At 40.5% G+C, this 20,081-nt stretch overlaps 2 protein-coding genes across 9 annotated transcripts in view; both read right to left on the reverse strand.

The window, feature by feature from the left end:
- Nucleotides 1–73: 73 nt before the first annotated feature.
- Nucleotides 74–13,181, reverse strand: LOC111974029 (NFU1 iron-sulfur cluster scaffold homolog, mitochondrial-like). Its single transcript, XM_024001528.2, has 4 exons — nt 6,651–13,181; nt 5,342–5,477; nt 5,128–5,194; nt 74–542 (listed from the first exon to the last, which is right to left on the reverse strand). The coding sequence occupies exons 1-4, from the start codon at nt 6,817–6,819 to the stop codon at nt 288–290; spliced, it is 627 nt and encodes a 208-aa protein (XP_023857296.2). The 5' UTR covers nt 6,820–13,181; the 3' UTR covers nt 74–287.
- A 105-nt stretch (nt 13,182–13,286) lies between these two features.
- LOC111974128 (AP2-associated protein kinase 1) overlaps nt 13,287–20,081 on the reverse strand; it is a 43,007-nt gene continuing 36,212 nt past the window's right edge. For all 8 annotated transcript variants that reach the window (XM_070447029.1, XM_024001724.3, XM_024001721.3 and 5 more), the window contains one exon: nt 13,287–17,242. In XM_070447029.1, coding sequence (XP_070303130.1) covers nt 16,419–17,242 — 824 coding nt within the window. In that variant the 3' untranslated portion in view covers nt 13,287–16,418. The remainder of the gene's footprint in view (nt 17,243–20,081) is intronic.

Below are 20,081 nucleotides of genomic sequence, written 5' to 3' on the forward strand. Positions count from 1 at the left end.
GGAAGTGGTCGGTCACGTCAAAGAAATAGCTCTTATTCAACTCTGAACCAAGACTATCACGAAATTTCTTCTCTCATACCCTCTTGACACCCAGAGCAAGGCGTACGGAGTGTACGTAGGGTCTTACGTATAATGACCATGTATAGGCATAACGTTGAAGCGAGCATAGATTTCTGACATTCTACTTCTTGGTCAGGGAAAGTGCTGCCAAATGACTTCTGTACCACTCAGAGAAAAAATTAGAACGGTTTTAGAAACTAGAGATTGTTTTCTATCCAATATTAATATTAATATGCATATTGTAAGAGCAAAAATTGATTAAGAGGCCGTTTGAAAATTGGCACATATTTTCCAGTTTTTCCAATACGCCCCCTGCAGTGCATGTCTTGCAAAGCCTTATARAGTGATTGTGTTTGCTCCATGCCTGTATTTGCACGAGGGGTGTCCTCCTCATTGACAACAGGAAGTCCAGAGGTGAAAAAGTCCATAATTGCAGCAAACACGTCAGGTTTGATTAACTTCCATTCCAGATCTATATCTGTCTGAATAAGAAGTCAGAAACGGCGCAATCCTCATCCGTTCTAAGCCATGATTGTCATATTATAAAATATATACAGCGCATTAAGAAAGTTCAAACCCCTTGACTTTTTCCACATTGTTACATTACAGCCTTACTCTAAAATGGATCAAATCAAATACATTCCTCAATCTACACACAATACTCCATAATGACAAAGCAAAAACAAGTTCAGAAATGTTTGCAAATGTATTGAAAATAAAAACATGATTAACTTATTTACCTAAGTATTCAGACCCTTTGCTATGAGACTCGAAATTGAGCTCAGYTGCATCCTGTTCCCATTTATCATACTTGAGATGTTTCTCTAACTTGGAGTCCACCTGTGGTAAATTCAATTGATTGGACAAGATTTGGAAAGGTACACACCAGTCTATATAAGTTCCCACAGTTGACAGTGCATGTCAGAGAAAAAAKCAAGCCATGAGGTCCAAGGAATTGCCCATAGAGCTCAGAGACAGGATTGTGTTGAGGCACAGATCTGGGGAAGGGTACCAAAAATGTCTGAAGCATTCAAGGTCCCCAAAAACACAGTGGCCTCCATCATTCTTAAATGGAAGAAGTTTGGAACCACCAACACTCATCCTAGAGCTGGCTGCCCGGACAAACTGAGCAATTGAGGGAGAAGGGCCTTGGTCAGAGAGGTGACCAAGAACCTGATGGTCACTCTGACAGAGCTCCAGAGCGCCTCTGTGGAGATGGGAGAACCTTCCAGAAGGACAACCATCTCTGCAGCACTCCACCAATTGCACCTTTATGGTAGAGTGGCTAGATGGAAGCCACTCCTCAGTAAAAGGCACATGACAGCCTGCTTGGAGTTTGCAGGTACCTAAAGGACTCTCAGCCCACGAGAAACAGTCTGATGAAACCAAGATTGAACTCTTTGGACTGAATGCCAAGCGTCACATCTGGAGGAAACCTGGCACCATCCCTGTTACGTTCCCCAGTTTCTGTGTTGTGGGTTTGTATATACAGTGGGGAGAACAAGTATTTGATACACTGCCGATTTTGCAGGTTTTCCTACTTACAAAGCATGTAGAGGTCTGTAATTTTTATCATAGGTACACTTCAACTATGAGAGACGGAATCTAAAACAAAAATCCAGAAAATCACATTGTATGATTTTTAAGTAATTAATTTGCATTTTATTGCATGACATAAGTATTTTGATACATCAGAAAAGCAGAACTTAATATTTGGTACAGAAACCTTTGTTTGCAATTACAGAGATCATACGTTTCCTGTAGTTCTTGACTAGGTTTGCACACTGCAGCAGGGATTTTGGCCTCACTCCCTACAGATCTTCTCCAGATCCTTCAGGTTTCGGGCTGTCGCTGGGCAATACGGACTTTCGGCCCCTCCAATGATTTTTCTATTGGGTTCAGGTCTGGAGACTGGCTAGGCACTCCAGGACCTTGAGATGCTTCTTACGGAGCACTCCTTAGTTCCCGGCTGTGTGTTTCGGGTCGTTGTCATGCTGGAAGACCCAGCCACGACCCTCTTCAATCTCTTACTGAGGGAAGGAGTTGTTGGTCAAGATCTCGCGATCCATGGCCATCCATCCTCCCTTCAATACGGTGCAGTCGTCCTGTCCCTTTGCAGAAAAGCATCCCCAAAGAATGATGTTTCCACCTCCATGCTTCACGGTTGGATGGTGTTCTTGGGGTTGTACTCATCCTTCTATTCCTCCAACACGGCGAGTGGAGTTTAGAGCAAAAAGCTCTATTTTTGTCTCTCATCAGACACATGACCTTCTCCATTCCTCCTCTGGATCATCCAGATGGTCATTGGCAAACTTCAGCCGGGCCTGGACATGCGCTGGCTTGAGCAGGGGACCTTGCGTGCGCTGCAGGATTTTAATCATGACGGCGTAGTGTGTTACTAATGGTTTTCTTTGAGACTGTGGTCCCAGCTCTCTTCAGGTCATTGAACCAGGTCCTGCCGTGTAGTTCTGGGCTGATCCTCACTTCCTCATGATCATTGATGCCCACGAGGTGAAATCTTGCATGGAGCCCCAGACCGAGGTGATTGACGTCATCTTGAACTTCTTTCATTTTTAATAATTGCGCCAACAGTTGTTTCCTTCTCACCAAGCTGCTTGCCTATTGTCCTGTAGCCCATCCAGCCTTGTGCAGGTCTACAATTTTATCCCTGATGTCCTTACACAGCTCTCTGGTCTGGCATTGTGGAGAGGTTGGAATCTGTTTGATTGAGTGTGTGGACAGGTGTCTTTTATACAGGTAACGAGTTCAAACAGGTGCAGTTATACAGGTAATGAGTGGAGAACAGGAGGGCTTCTTAAGAAAAACTACAGGTCTGTGAGAGCCGGAATTCTTACTGGTTGGTAGGTGATCAAATACTTATGTCATGCAATAAAATGCAAATTAATTATTTAAAAATCATACAATGTGATTTTCTGGATTTTTGTTTGATTCCGTCTCTCACAGTTGAAGTGTACCTATGATAAAAATTACAGACCTCTACATGCTTTGTAAGTAGGAAAACCTGCAAAATCGGCAGTGTATCAAATACTTGTTCTCCCCACTGTATGTGTGTATTTCAGGAAATGGCTTCCTGAAGTCCTAAGCAGCTGATTGGTCGGCCCCATTGATGATTGGAGCTCTGACCCCACCCTCTCGTCAGGAGATACAGCTGTTTTCAATTACCGACTCCTGCAGCTTTAAACGCGAGAGTTTCTTTGTTAGGAGGAGGTAGCTTCTGGGTATGTCCTGTGTTGGTTGTTGCTCAGAGAGAGCTTCTTGGTATGTCCTGTGTTTCGTTGTTAGTCTGTATGAATTTTTGTAAAGTATTTTGTAGCAGGTCCTGCTGACGTTTGTGTATGCCATAGGAATGTTTTTGATTTGTGAAATTGTTCACTTTAAGTTTGTATTATTCTGTTTAATTTGTTCCTGGGGGGGAAGGCACCTTGGGAGTGCTTAGGCAAGAGGACTGCGAGCATACATATAGCCGTAGTATGTACTATGTCTATGCACACTAGGTAAGACCTGGGTGGACCATCCCCTGGATTTTGGTTAGTGTGCCAGTTGGTGCTAGTTAGGCAAGTTGTGGGTAGGTAGGTAAGTTGTGGGTAGGTAGGGTAGGAGAGGGGGCTCTAACTGTTTTACTTTCTTTGCTTTGGTTCCATCCAGCCCCTTTTCCCAAATGACTGTGTGAAGGAAGAAATAAATTCCCTGTTAAGGGTAATATATATTCTGCCTCAGTCATCTTTACCCGCCCTGCAGTCACATAACTCCCCATGGAGTGAAAGAGGTAAGTGTAGCAGGGTGTTGCGTTCCCTCTTCCAAAAGGCGTACATAACAATCCCTATAGTGAAGCATGGTGGTGTTAGCATCCTGTTGTGGGCATGTTTTTCAGCGGCAGGGACTGGGAGACTGGTCAGGACCGAGGGAAAGATGAATGGAGAAAAGTAGAGATTCTTGATGACAACCTGCTCCAGAGCGCTCAGGACCTAACACTGGGGTGAAGCTTCACCTTCCAACAGGACAATGACCTTGAGTGGTCCAGCCAGAGCCCGGTCTTGAACCCGATCAAGCATCTCTGGAAAGACCTGACAATAGCTGTGCAGCAACGCACCCCATCTAACCTGACAGACCTTGAGAGGATCTGCAGAGAAGAATGTGAGAAACTCCCCAAATACAGGTGCGACACGCTTGTAGCGTCATACCCAAGGTTGTAATCACTGCCTAAGGTGCTTCAACAAAGTCCTGAGTAAAGGGTCTAAATACTTATGAAAGTGTTTTGAATTTTTTTATAAATTCATTTCTAAAAACCAGTTTTTGCTTTGTCATTATGGGGTATTGTGTGTAGAAAACGAATCAATTTTAGAATAAGGCTGTATTGTGGAAAAAGTCAAGGGGTCTGAACTTTCCGAATGCACATGTCATTTTTCTTACATGCTGACATACATGTTATTCAAATCATTGAACCAACACTGCTCGCGCGCATCTGCATGGCCAGGCACTAAACTAGAAATTGGATCTATTTGTGACGCTCAACGTGCTGCAAGTCCAGCCTCTCATCGGTTTTAAGGAGCATATACCCACGTGCCATCTCCTCATTGGTTTTAGTAATGCACAGTAAGGTTAGTTGCCAACCGTCAAATAAAGTCCAAAGAAAAAGAAGCCTGAAGGAGGAGATGAGAAACAAATTCGTTTTATCTGAGCATTAATTGTCGGCGTAGTGGACCTTGTGCATGTCAGGTAAAACTAACCAATGTTTATATCCCAGGACAAATTAGCTAGCAACAGCTTGCTAAATTGCCATAAATGTTTAATGCTTTTTGACTTGTCCCCAAATTAATATAATTGGTTCAGAGTTTGTTTTGATATTTCAACCTGCGTGTCCTGATCACTTCTGGTGTGGGTTAACAAAATCAACGTGCGCGCGTCCGGTTTGGACAGCATGTTACTTTTTAACTCTGCATTGTTGGGAAAGGGCTCATAAGTAAGCAMTTCAGTGAAGTCTATACCGGTTGTATTTGGAGCATGTGACAAATAACACGATTTGATTTAAATGACTGTAAATCTTACCTTGGTTATGGTAATGAAMTCAGTACCCAAAAAGACACCCTTGACACCATCGATTCTAAGTAGTTGCCTGAAGAAATAATATGAAGTTACAATGTTGCCCAAGATAAGTTAGGGCTGTAACAAGATGTCTATCAGACTGCTTGTTTCTTTCAAATGTGTAAAATAGTTTTATCCCATATTGGAAGGCATGGTTTCAGTAGCCTAAGTCATTAACCTAGCGAGGGGTGAGCAATAGGCTTCCCGGGGTGCAGCAAAATCCATTGTTCCTTGTTCGAGGACCATGCGACCTGGCAGAAACTTCAAGCTGTTTGGGTTGGGAGTGTCTTGAGTCTGAATGAACATGGTCCTTGCTGGAAAGAGGGGCACAATACTGTCAATCATTTTCGCTATTGTGGTGTTACAACACATGTTAATAGCTTGTACAAAATAGAGGTACTTTAATGTAAATGTCTTCAGAAAGTATTCATACCCATCCGAAATTCAAAATGGATTAGATACTTTTTCTCACTCACCTACACACAATACCCCATAATGACAAAGTGAAAAGACGTTTTTAGACATTTTTGCAAATGTATTAAATGAAATACAGAAATATCTAATTTAGATAAGAATTCACACCCCCGAGTCAATGCTTTGTAGAAGCACCTTTGGCATCAATTACAGCAGCAAGTCTTTCTGGGTAAGTCTCTAAGAATTTTCCACACCTGGATTGTGCAACATTTGCCCATTATTCTTTTCTAAATTCTTCAAGATCTGTCAAATTGTTTGTTGATCATTGCTAGACAACCATTTTTCTTGCCATGTATTTAAGTCAAAACTGTAACTCTGTCACTTTGGAACATACACTGTCTTCTTGGTAAGCAAATCCAGTGTAGATTTGGCCTTGTGTTTTAACTTATTGTCCTGCTGAAAGCTGAATTAGTTCCCCAAACATAACTTAGTATTCAGGACAAAAAGTTATTACTTTAGTGCCTTGTTGCAAACAGGATGCATCTTTTAGAATATTATTATTCTGTACAGGCTTCCTTCTTTCACTCTGTCATTTAGGTTAGTATTGTGGAGTAATGAATGTTGCTTTTCCATCCTCAGTTCTATCACAGCCATTAAACTAACTGTTTCAAAGTCACCATTGGCCTCATGGTGAAATCCCTGAGCAGTTTCCCTCTCTGGCAATTGAGTTAGGAAGGACACCTGTATCGCGTTTGAGTCCATGCAACTTATGTGACTTGTTAAGCACATTTTTACTCCTGAACTTATTTAGGCTTGCCATAACAAAAGGGGTTGAATATTTATTGACTTAAGACATTCCATCTTTTCATTTTTTATTAATTTCGACAAATCTGGAAAAACAATTCCACTTTGACATTATGGGGCACTGTGTGTAGTAGGCCCATGACAAAAACATCTCAATTTAATACATTTTAAAATCAGGCTGTAACAACATTTGGAAGAAGACAAAGGATGTGAGAATACTTTCTGAAGGCAATCTATATACACACACTGTACATGGTTTTCATGCCTACCAGAAACAATTGAAAATAGTGGCAGTGGCCATCTCCTTGTGACACCAATGTTGAGTGGAGTCCAATGCAGTCCAGCATACTGATATGCACGCACAGCAAGGCTTAAGAAAAAACATTCTGAGCAGGTTAAATTCGGATAAGGGGTAAATGGATCACCAGGATCAACCATGCAAAATAAAAACAACCAGTCACGGGAGATTGTAGATAATCTGATTAGTCACATGATGTAACATTATTTATGAGTACCACATGCTGACAATGAACAATTCAATTTGATGGAATGTGGACAGAAAATGTTACTTCCAAAAAAACAATGATGAAAATATTCCTGTGATCAAACTCCCACTGCATCATTAGGCAAGTAGGGATATTGTGCTGACTGGGCTGATGTATTTCTGCCAGTGAGAGGCAAGCTGAGCAACTAGTTAGCTATAAATAATCATGTTCTATTAAACCAGTTAAAAGTTATAACAGTATAATTTTTGCAATATAATTTTTGCAATATAATTTAACTGTAGATTGAGCTACAATAATCACGTTAGCTCACTAGTCTCATATCTGCGTCAGACCTCGGCTTGGGTTATGAAACTGATAAGAGCTACTATAGCTAGCTGCTTACTTACTAATTAGTTGAGGAACACGAAGTGACAGAAATAACGTGAAAACATGCATTCCTAAAGCTTAATAGATATCTTCAGTAGTCAACGAATCCAGAGGAAAACTTACGGAATTGAAATTCTTAGAGAAATACCCAACAACCTAACCTGTCTGTAAGTCGCCATGTTTGTGATGTTTCTAAACAGTGACTCAATTTCCGCAAACTCCGCTGAGGGCGGAAACCGTCCTTGTATTTTTATGTAAGCAAATTATGTATGCCTTACTATATGATACACAACCACAAGGTAGATGAAAGGTGCATTTTATAACATTCATTATGTAGCAGTGTGATGGTGCATAATCTAGGGGAACAACAAGTTGCACACAAGGACCAATTCAAATAGGCCAGGTCAAGGGGGGATGTTAATAATTCAGTGTATATATATATATATTTTTTTTTAAATTACAGCTGCATAGCTAATGTTTTTCTTTGGTGTACAAACACTTTTTCATATCAATATTGTACAAACATGTGATTGTAAAAGTTGTGTATATTTTGGTTTGGCCCATCGCGGGTTATCTGTATTTCCGTACCCCCTTATTGTTCTTTTTTGCCTGACCTTCGGCTAGCAAGGTGCCTGAGAGCTAGGACTGCGCCAAGGGTTAACATAATGTGCATTGTCTCTTCGTGTGCAGGGCAAATACAAATAATTCAACTAGCAGACCGTCAGTTGTGGCAGCGTCCTAATTAAAAGTACACAACGCAGAATGAACCACGCTACAATTACATATGGGTGTGTCTCATGATGATAAACAAATGCAATATAAATTAAAACAATTAAAATGACTTGTTTTGCATTCATTTATTTATTTTACATAAGGACATCCAACAAATGAGTGTTCATCAAATGCAAGCTTTGCATGACAAGTATTTTGATATGGGTGCTTTTAGGTTTCAGCAGGTGAGGCTTGCTGTATAAATCAGCGACTGTTCATTCCTATACAAGTCAGTCAGTCATAAATCAAAGACTTGATATTACTTTCAGGAATTTACCTACAAAGGAACGGTTATAACAACTAAACTTCACACAATAGCAATTATCTGGCAAACAAATGTTAGCCAACCGGAAGACAGAAGTTAAATAAAGTTCAATTTCAATTTACTCTGTCGATTGTCTGTAGGCGTAGTCTTTATGCAGGGGGAATTAAATTACATGAATTTAACGTATAATTAAAAAGCATTTCCAAACGTGGGTCTTTGTAGACCCGTGCAGTTCCTTGGAGGTCAGTTCCTCTCTGCTTACCTCATGTCAAAATAAAAGTTGCCCACAAGTTCATGCTTTTTGTGTGTGCAAGTGTGGCGCACTTGCAGGAATTTTATTTTTGACATGAGGTAAGCGGGTCTACTACAACATACCCACGTTTGGAAAGTCTTTAAATGTATGTTCTATTAGATTTTTGTTTTTTGTTGTTGCACAATGACCAACCCTATGGACAATTGGCAGAGTAAATTACAATCACATTATCTAACTTCTGGCGCACTATCCGTTTTTTTGCAAGCTAATCCCTACCAACGCTACTGTGTAAATACTATAGTTGCTAAAATAAACTATTGTAGAGTAAATTATTACTGCTGATGCAGTGTGCATTCTTCATTTGCACTGCAGATTAACAAACATATACAAGTGTTGTACAAAGTAATACAAAAATAATGAATAACTAATTTTAAGACAGCGGTTCTTACTTTGGATCAAGTAGTTTAAAACCTCTATTGGTCCCCACCATGACCAAGTAATATGCAGAGTCGTGGATAGCAAACATTAAAAAGTGCTTCAAGATTATTGAATAGTCAGCAGAAGACCATATCAGCATTCCATACGGCTATGGAGAAAACAAAAACAGAAGGAATGCAAAATCTGGTGTAGAAGAGCAATAAAGTAACCCTTCGGGTTTATGATGAAACCATGTGTTGACCATTTACTTGYAAGTGTATTTTGAGCATGTGTAGGTAGGTGTCTGACGTGAAAGTCATGGTTCAACTGTGTGTTTCGCTTGAGGTGCTTGACAAGGGTTGTAGTTATTCTGGTATGTTCTGCTAGGGGGTGCTGATTCTAAAAAGGTAGAAATTGTGTGAGGTGCCATCGGTCTAAACTAAAGCCTTGTTCACACTGGTAGTTTGAAATGACTCAAATCCTATTTTTCGGRATATCCAATTCTAATCTTTTATTTTTCCTGCAGCCTGAACAGCCAAAAAGCACTTGGAATGTGGTGGTTTGAAATCAGATACAAATCTGATTCTTGTCCATGCGAATTAAGTGTGAACGGTCAAATCTAATTTGCCCTCAAGTGGTTTTTACTGTTATTTGGCATATCTTGTTACTTTGCTAGCTACTCTTGACATGACAAGAATGTGGTAGCTAACTAGCTTGTTGTTTACAAACAAATGTGTGAATGTGAATGTACAGCTACCTAGCTGACTGCTGTGGCTAGCCAAAAAGGACTTGTTTTGAAAGTTAGTTAATCTTATATTCTTTGCAGCTCTAAAAGTATTCCTACATTATGATTAACATTCAAAGCAACGGGAAATGTTAATGGCAGGCTTACATGCAGTAAATTTGGTGATTCTACTTGTGTGTATGTACTGACATGTATGTGTAACTGATACACTACATGTTAATGTATGTAAATTGTAATGTCTTTTTCATTATGTGTCGGACCCCAGTAAGACTAGGTGTTGCTATTGGCGTCGGCTAAGGGGGATCCTAATAAATCAAATAAAATGTGGGATCTTTCCCCCACGACATCTTCCCCCCCACGCGGTTTCAATTGTTTTGGTCAAATTCTATTGATCTCTTTACTGCATCTATTGTTGTCACCTTAGCTTGCTACATAACTTCTGAGTGATAGGAAGCACGAGCACCACCACCAATCACCCTATACCACTGCGCACACACATACTTACATAGCCATGTCAGGAAATGACTGCTATCTGAACACACTTGTAACTTGCTGTTTGGACAGTCAGTATTCCAAAACAGATTTGAAAAACTAAAAATATTTGAGCATTAAGGCCTGCAGTGTGAACAAGGCTTAACAACTACATCACATTTACAAATCTTGAATCGGTGACTCAAGTGCAGGTATAATGTAGAAGTGCGGATTGAGAACATGATTGTGAATGTATAGAGTTCCAGTGAAGGTAGTATTAGATACTGATTGGGAGTGTAGCGGAGGTGCTGATTGGGAGTGACTTTGCCGATAGTGCTGATTGTGAGAGTGGAGGACTTATAAGGCTTCACTTCTACAGCATTAGCAACCTGCTCAGTCCAAAATTAAAGTAAACCAACAAACTTAAATACAGCAGAGGCACCCACAAGAAAGGACAAGCGTAAGGAGAAACTCTGACCTTTCACCTCTAAGGTATGTTCTGTACTGTTTGCCCTGCATGTAGATTCATAAGGCGGACTTTTGCAGCACTGACAGTCACGTGACCATGTAAAACACAACTAATAGTGACTAAGAAAGCAATCGGTGAAGGATAAAATAAAAAAAGAGGCTAAAACTCAAACATTACAGCTTGACATGTGCAACATAATCCAGCATCTGATTAACATTATAATACATGATCAAATATGACAGCACTGCTAGAGGTACATTTAACCTACCTAGTAAAAAGTGTACACCACTCAAATGGGCTAAAATGGTCATCAGATTACTTCCAAAATATCAGAAGTATAAGACACAGAGTAACCACTAAAGGAGGCCTTCCTCTCATCACCCTGAGACCAGGGCTGTCATGGGAATCCTTACTGGGCCTCACAGAGCAATGGGGAATGGACTAAGTATAAGAGCAGAGGGTCAAATTTGAGCGGTTGAGCCCAGAACGGGATATGCAGTATACAGTTGAAGTCGGAAGTTTACATACACTTAGGTTGGAGTCATTAAAACTCATTTTTCAACCACTCCACAAATTCCTTGTTAATTAACAAACTATAGTTTTGGCAAATCGGTGAGGATATCTACTTTGTGCATGACACAAGGAATTTTTCCAACAATTGTTTACAGACAGATTATTTCACAATCCCAGTGGGTCAGAAGTTTACATACACCAAGTTGACTGTGCCTTTAAACAGCTTGGAAAAGTACAGAAAATGTCATGGCTTTAGAAGCTTCTGATAGGCTCATTGACATAATTGGAGGTGTACCTGTGGATGTATTTCAAGGCCTACCTTCAAACTCAGTGCATCTTTGCTTGACATCGTGGGAAAATCAAAAGAAATCAGCCAAGATCAGAAAAAAAATTAAGACTTCCACAAGTCTGGTTCATCCTTGGGAGCAATTTCCAAATGCCTGAAGGTACCACGTTCATCTGTACAAACAATAGTACACAAGTATAAACACCATGGAACCACACAGCTGTCATACCGCTCAGGAAAGAGACACGGTCTGTCTCCTAGAGATGAACGTACATTGATGCGAAAAGTGCAAATCAATCCCAGAACAGCAGCAAAGGACCTTGTGAAGATGCTGGAGGAAACAGGTACAAAAGTATCTATATCCACAGTAAAATAAGTCCTATATGGACATAACCTGAAAGGCCGCTCAGCAAGGAAGAAGCCACTGCTCCAAAACCACCATAAAAAAGCCGGACTACGGTTTGCAACTGCACATGGGGACAAACATTGTACTTTTTGGAGAAATGTCCTCTGGTCTGATGAAACAAAAATAGAACTGTTTGGCCATAATGACCATCGTTATGTTTGGAGGAAAAAGTTGGAGGCTTGCAAGCTGAAGAACACCGTCCCAACTGTGAAGCACGGGGGTGGCAGCATCGTGTTGTGGGGGTGCTTTGAAGCAGGAGGGACTGGTGCATTTCACAAAATAGATGMCATCATGAGGAGGGAAAATGATGTGGATATATTGAAGCAACATCTCAAGACATCAGTCAGGATGTTACTTGGTCGCAAATGGGTCTTCCAAATGGACAATGACCCCAAGCATACTTCCAAAGTTGTGGCAAAATGGCTTAAGGAATTGGAGTGGCCATCACAAAGCCCTGACCTCAATCCTATAGAAAATTTGTGGGCCGAACTGAAAAAGCGTGTGCGAGCAAGGAGMCCTACAAACCTGACTCAGTTACACCAGCTCTGTCAGGAGGAATGGGCCAAAATTCATCCAACTTATTGTGGGAAGCTTGTGGAAGGCTACCCAAAATTTTTGACCCAAGTTAAACAATTTAAAGGCAATGCTACCAAATACTAATTGAGTGCATGTAAACTTCGGACCCATTGGGAATGTCATTAAAGAAATAAAAGCTGAAATAAATAATTCTCTACTATTCTGACATTTCACATTTTTTAAATAAAGTGGTGATCCTAATTTATCTAAGACAGGGAATTTTTACTAGGATTAAATGTCAGGAATTGTGTAAAACTGCATTTAAATGGATTTGGCTAAGGTGTATGTAAACTTCCGACTTCAAATATGTGTGTGTCCTTTCTGTATCTAATCTAACACTGGACCCAGACAAGAAGCTCTCTAAATTAAGTAATGCTTTCAATCTGATAGAAAAGCTGAGGGCAAACTAAGGTAGGCAGAAACCCCTCCCCCACTAGACTGCCTTATCCTCTGTGCATACCAACAGATTACTTCTGACAAAGAATATGACAGCTACCAGCAGTGACAACGGATGTACAAGGGGCCTCATTTATAACCTTTGCGTAAATTTTATACAAAAATAGTTAAACTTGGCGCCTGCCATACATACGCATATTTCCAGTTATAAAATCAGACCTGTGGTGAAACTGCGCGTCAACAGGCATTATAACGCCGCCTGTAAAACCCCAGCATTCACCTTTTATGGTGATAACTCCCTTATTTGCTATATACTTTGGAAGTATTGGAATTAGGCCAAGACAGCATCTAAAGAAAATAGCAATGGAAAACTTCAAAGGTCTTTGGTGCTGTTGGCAGAATATTTTCTTTTGCAGTGACATTTGCTGTATCTGACCGTTTCTGATAGAAAAAACCAATTGCAAATTGTTGTGGACCTGTAAACAGATCGTTTTAATTCAATGTTTTGTATAAACTTTTTCCTGAACCAAAACATGCTGCACTGCCCGCAAATTCTTCTTCAACATGGTCTACTCTGAATTTTTTTTTTAACTACAGTAGGCCTACTTAGTGGTAGCCTACACACTTCAATGCAAAAGATCAACTGTATGTTATTAACCACGCTCCTCTCGGATGCATAGATCAAAAACATATAATAGCCTATCTAATAGGCCCAATTAAAAGAGAGATGAGTATGGTCATTTATTGTATGGTTATGTCAGAAATATGAACTCAACTTGGACAGAAAAGGTAAGGAATGTATTCTGCAAAGGTTATGATAAGCCTATACACCGAGTGTACAAAACATTAAGAATACCTGCTCTTTCCATGACAGACTGACCAGGTGAATTTCAGGTAAAAGCTACGAGCCCTTATTGATGTCACTTATTACATTTACTTCAATCAGTGTAGCTGAAGGGGAGGAGACACGTTAAATATGGATTTGAGACATGGTTTGAATGTGTGCCATTCAGAGGGTGAATGGGCAAGACAAGAGTTAAGTGCCTCTGAATGAGTTATGGTAGTAGGTGCCAGCCCAGGCGCACCAATGTGTCAAGAACTGCAACGCTTCTGGGTTTCACACTCAAGTTTCCCGTGTGTATCAAGAATAGTCCACCACCCAAATGACATCCAGRCAACTTGACAACTGTGGGAAGCATTCTTGTGGAATGCTTTCGACACCTTGTAGAGACCATGACGAAATGAGGCTGTTCTGAGGGCAAAAAGGGGGGTGCAACTCAATATTAGGAAGGTGTTCCTAATGTTCGGTGTATGCATGTTTATAAATGAAATATTGTCTACCCGAGAAATTTGACATTACAGTATTCAGATGTAGCCTACAAACGTTAACGGAAAAGGAACCGTCTCTTCTACCGTTAAACTGCGCTTCACGTCGGATCACATTGAGCAAAATACTTGAAATAGCTTATCTATTTACTATTGTAAAGTGGGTTTAATTAATTGAGAAATGGGATAAATTGTAGCCTATACTAACTTGCTGTAGGCCTATAGGCAATTTTGTGAGTATGAAGCCATTAGTCAGAAAAGGTGAGGAATGAATTATGAAATTATCATGGAAATGAAATAAATTACTTTTCTAATTATTTTAGAATGCAAAGAAAATAAATTGATTTTTGCTCTTCTCACTAATAAATGACTGTATCTTGTTATATTTAGCTACCTGTTTTTGTTATGAATTCGACTATTATATACAGTGGCTTCAGAATTCAGTATTCACACCCCTTGACTTTTTCCACATTTGGTTATTTTACAGCCTGAATTTAAAATGAATTAAATTGAGATTGTGTCACTGGGCTACACACAATACCCCATAATGTGAAAGTTGAATTATGTTTTTTAGAAATGTTAACAAATAAAAAATAAATAAAGCTGAAATGTCTTGAGTCATCTCTTTTATGGCAACCTAAATACAAATTGTCTTAAGTCACAAGTTCCATGGACTCACTCTGTGCAATAATAGTTTAACAGGATTTTTTTAGGGGCCATCTCATCTCTGTACCCTACATACAGATAATTGTAAAGTCCCTCAGTTGAGCAGTGAATTTCAAACACATATTCAACCACAAAGACCAGGGAGGTTTTAAAATGCCTCGCAAAGCAAGGCACTTATTGGTAGATGGGTAAAAATACAAAAGCATTGAATATCCCTTTGAGCATGGTGAAGTTAGTAATTCGGGTTTGGATGGTGCATCAATACACCCAGTCACCACAAAGACACAGGTGTCCTTCCTAACTCAGTTGCAGGAGAGGGATTTGTGGTGAGGCCAATGGTGAGTTTAATGGCTGTGATAGGAAAAAAACTGATGGATCAACAACATTGTAGTTACTCCACAAGACTAACCTAAATGACAGAGTGAAAAGCCTGTACAGAATAAAAATATTCCAAAACATGCATCCTGTTTGCAAGAAACTGCCAAAAATGTGGCAAAGAAATTAACGTTATATCCTGAATACAAAGCGTTATGTTTGAGGAAAATCCAACACAACACATCTGAGTACCACTATATTTTCAAGCATGGTGGTGGCTGCATCGTTATGGGTATGCTCGTCATTGGCAAGGACTAGGGAGTTTTTTGGGGGATAAAAATAAACTAAATAGAGGTTAGCGCAGGCAAAATCGTAGAGGAAAACCTTATTCAGTCTGCTTTCCAACAGACAAATTCACCTTTCAGAAGGCCAAGCATACACTGGAGTTGCTTACCAAGACAAAATTGAATGTTCCTGAGTGGCCTAGTTACAGTTTTGACTTAAATCAGCTTGAAAATCTATGGCAAGACTTAAATGTCTGTCTAGCAATGATCACCAAATAATATAACAGAGCTTGAATAATTTTAAAAGAATGTGCAAATACAGTACATTTCAGGTGTGTAAAGACTCACAGCTGTAATCACTGCCAAAGGTGATTATAACATGTATTGACTCAGGGGTGTGAATACTTATGTAAATGAGATTTCTGTATTTCATTTTCAATAAATAAGTAACATTTCTATAAACATGTTTTCACTGTCATAGGTTATTGTGTGTAGATGGGTAAACATCCATTTAGAATTCAGACTTCACATAATTCACAAAATGTGGAATAAGTCAAGGGGTATGAATACTTTCTGAAGGCCACTGTATTCCTGCACAAGGCTACTACGCTACTTTTCCCTTAATTGCAATGCAAAAATTCAACCACTTGAAACTGCATARGCATGGAGGCAGGATAATCACATTCTAACGTCAAGTTCAGTTTTTATAATGACAATTTTTGCTTAAACTGCTGCATGCATGTTTTGGGGAATATTTTGTGTGTACACAGAGTTTATAAATGAGGACCCACCTCAATTCTACTGCAGCAAAAAAAACACATTGATGACCTTGCTCAATATCAAGAATGATCAAAGTTTGTAAGGACAAGATCTTAAGAGTTCTATGCTGCCCTGCAGTCCAGCCCCGGTGCTGGTGACAGCATGCAGTGTGTATGCCTTAGTGTAGTGTGCACAGGTGTGGGCTCCAATGCTGGCTCCCCTTCTCTGTAGGGAAGGATGGGATCTTTCAGGGCTTTTCTTGTGGGGCCTTGATGTGAAAGGGCGCAGAGACAAAGGGGTCTACTGAGCTCACCTCTGAAGTCCAGGAGTGTAAGGGTRCCACAGGTACTGAGCCCACAGCAGCCTGCCTGCTCACATTGGACACCACCCTCTGAGCTGTCACAGGTTGGTGAGGCAAGGGTCCCTCAAAGTGTCGGGAGTACTTGGCCAGGGCCTGTGGGCGGAAAGGCTGCGTGGCCACCTGGCTCAAGAGGGCTGGTTCAGGGGCCACAAGGTGAAGCACAGCTGGGTGAGGGTGCTGGGTCTTGGGCTTCACGAAGGGGGCCTGCAGGAAGACGTCTGGATGCTGTTGAGCCACAACAGGGGGACGTTGGAAGGGGGCATTTGCGAACACGTCACCTGCCTCCTCTTGTTCAATCCTGAAGGGGGATTTGAAGAAGACATCAGGGACAACCTCAACCACCCTGGCTTGCTGGGGCATCTGGTGGGAATGATTCAAGGATGGGGCACAGAGGGATGGGGTAGGTTGGTGGGAGGAAGTGGAGAGTTGTGGGTGTGATAGGGATGGCTGGGAGGATGGGAGGGGTAATTCAGACCCCTGCTCCTCCTCTTCATCTGAATCCAGCAGCAAAGGTCTGGAGCCACTGCAGTCATGGACCACATCACTCTCACTGGACCTCCTGCCCTGCTCCTCCTTCACTCTCTCGTCTTCTTCCTCATCATCGCTGGAGTGGATACAGCCCTCGTTTGATCTGTGACCTTCTCCAGGCAGCTCAATTTCAGAACCCCCCTCGTCCAGCACAGCGTAACCATTACTCACCCCTTTCAGCTCTGCAGAGGAGAGAAGGCACAGAGTAATGGATAAGACTTGAGATGTGTAAATGGAGACAAGATGATACAGCAATTGAGTTGACATTGAGAAACCTCTCGCAGCTCTGAACACWACGGTCTGTGGTCCTTTGGTCTAACGGACCATCAATTAGGTCAATCCCAAAGATGACAAGTATACAGCTCTACTGCAAACAAGTAAACACCATGGAAACAGCAATAACAGCACAATGGTCCAACAGCAGCAAGCCAGCACAGCACGACTACATCAAAAACACAACATGTTCTACTCTGTACAACACAATGTGACAGACAAGACTATTCAGCACTATCACCACAACAAAATACATTGTTTCCACTAATTGATTTCAGCAGACCTGCAACATTCTCTAAGCATATATACTCAATACCTCATCAAAACAATTCCATGTACCATTACAGAGCAAGTAATAATGTCAGATTTAGGGTTGTAATTAGTAAGTTATATAAAGATATAGGGACTTGATAAGAAGGCAGTGGACCTATGGAAACAAGGAGTGAGAGGACTCACAGGAGCAGAGACAGAAACAAAGAGAGGGGGGAAGAAACAGGGGCAGTCTTACCTTGGTAGTGCAGGTAGCAGGAGTTAGCCGGCAGCTCCAGAGGTATAGGGTTAGTGGCAGCCATTGTAGGGCACAGTTCAAAGTCAGCCAGAAGGCAAAGAGCTGGGCAGGGTGTGAGTAAGAGAAGAGGTAGAACTGTAGCTCTAAGCTTCTCAACCTCCCACTGGATTGAAAGGCAAGAAGCTAGGTGTGTGAGTTCTACAGTCAGTGAGAGCACTCAACCCCATGTAAGAGTGCAGTGTGTTAAGTGTGTTAGTTGCTTAACTGAGTGAGCACCGAAGTGTAATAGGATGATTGGGCACTTCCATACTGTAGCGTCAATGAGAACTGTGTTTCGATCAATAGGGCAAAATTATTAATTTTTTGTTTCAAAACGCGGAGGCCTCCGAAAGCCATTAGCGCATTTATGAGCTGCCATACTGACAGCATTCGCTGTCTGAAGTGTGAGCCTTGACATTGTTAGGAAAGTGAATTATGTGGGTGTGTGACTAAGCAACAGACTGTCTTAACCAGCCATAGGATGCATTCTGTGCCTATAGCTACTTGCTCATCCAATCATCTCATAACACTAGCATAWATTGAACTACATTTCCTACTGGTGAACTGAAAGACACCAAGGAGACTAGTTCCATCCACGTTTACATGTTTATTTAAGGTCCCTTTGGTTTCTTTTTTTTCTTATTTCATAAAAATAGAAGGTACACACTAGATAACTCTTTGCTTTCACATATTAACATTTGCTGTTTGTTCATTTCAACAGTTTTCATTTTATCAAATTATACTTGTCACCGTTTCCCCTAGCAAACACAGTAGGTACATCCGTTTCACAGCAACACAATTTAAAACTCTACTGGCAAGGCTAGACCTCTACTGAATACAGCACTGTGGTGTCTAAGAACAATATGAGCACTACTGTAGAATTGCATAGGTTAGCTACACTAAAACCTGCAGAAGACTGAACTGTACAACAAGTAGATCAGAGAGAAAAATGAATAAAAATGAAACAAGAGTAGCTTTACTGATTATCTGTCCATACACTTCAGATTCCATAGGCCAATTTCTAAAACTTACTGTACAATATATGGTTTGGTGAGGAGGGGTAAAACAATGTTTATCTCAAAGATACTAGCAGTAACATCAACGGAAATGTATCATTTTACTTTGTATACTTTCCAAGTATGGAAACAAAACTTTTTGACATGCATTATACGGGTTGCATTTCAGTTTCTGAAATACTGTATCATTTTGATATGCCTCAGAAGATCAATCAAGGTTGGGTACAATGTAGTGCATCACATCCACTGATTATGCTTGCTGGGAGGAGGATAAAGAGGAGTCAAGACAAATTTTGGTTCTGTTTCCAACAAATTATACAAATTGCACTGTAAGTAGGTAAGCTAGATAACCCCTAAATGTATAACATAAGCTAACAGTAAAGGAGGAAAATAAGGGACAGAGATGTCAGGAAGACCCTTCCGTCATAAACCCTGTTTTCAGAGGGAGGGCTCTATGAGGTGGAAGAAATATATTCCCTTCAAGCTATTAAATAAACTACAGCTCAGAGAAAAATTCAAAATTCAAGAAAAAAGTCAAAACCAGGGATGATGTGTGATGACAATACCCCAATAAGGTACAGTAAGTAACAAGCACAGAGCTATCCTCAGAACACAACCAAGTTAAGATAGTTAAAACCATGGGGCTAGTTGCTTCCCTATGCTAAAATAGTCTTCCACAAGACCAAGAAGGATAGACAAAAATACTGTGGACAAAATGGAGGGACAGGATGGTAGTAATCTTAAATACAGCTTCATAAATAATACACAGAAATACATTTTTTTCATTCAAGTATATGTACTTGTTATGAACTTTATATATTTCATATTGACTCACTTCATACATTCATTCTATAGTACTATCAATAGTCACATTTATTCATAACATATATATTTTTTWAATATTAAAACACTTTGAAAGTAGTAGTTAAAGTACATTTTTAAAGGGAGAATGAGGACATTGAAACAGTGGTATTATATACATAAGAGTTGGTGGGGAATGGATTTGTCCAGATTTAAGTTGGACATTACATCATAGGCAAGCAACATCAAGGTGTGTGTGTGTGTGTGTGTGTGTGTGTGTGTGTGTGTGTGTGTGTGTGTGTGTGTGTGTGGTATGGATGGGCAGATCAGACAAAAGGGAGGTGGATATGAATGATTATGAACATGTGCAACAGAGGCACATGG

The sequence above is a fragment of the Salvelinus sp. IW2-2015 genome, linkage group LG15 (genome assembly GCF_002910315.2).
Source record: "Salvelinus sp. IW2-2015 linkage group LG15, ASM291031v2, whole genome shotgun sequence".
NCBI lineage: Eukaryota > Metazoa > Chordata > Actinopteri > Salmoniformes > Salmonidae > Salvelinus > Salvelinus sp. IW2-2015.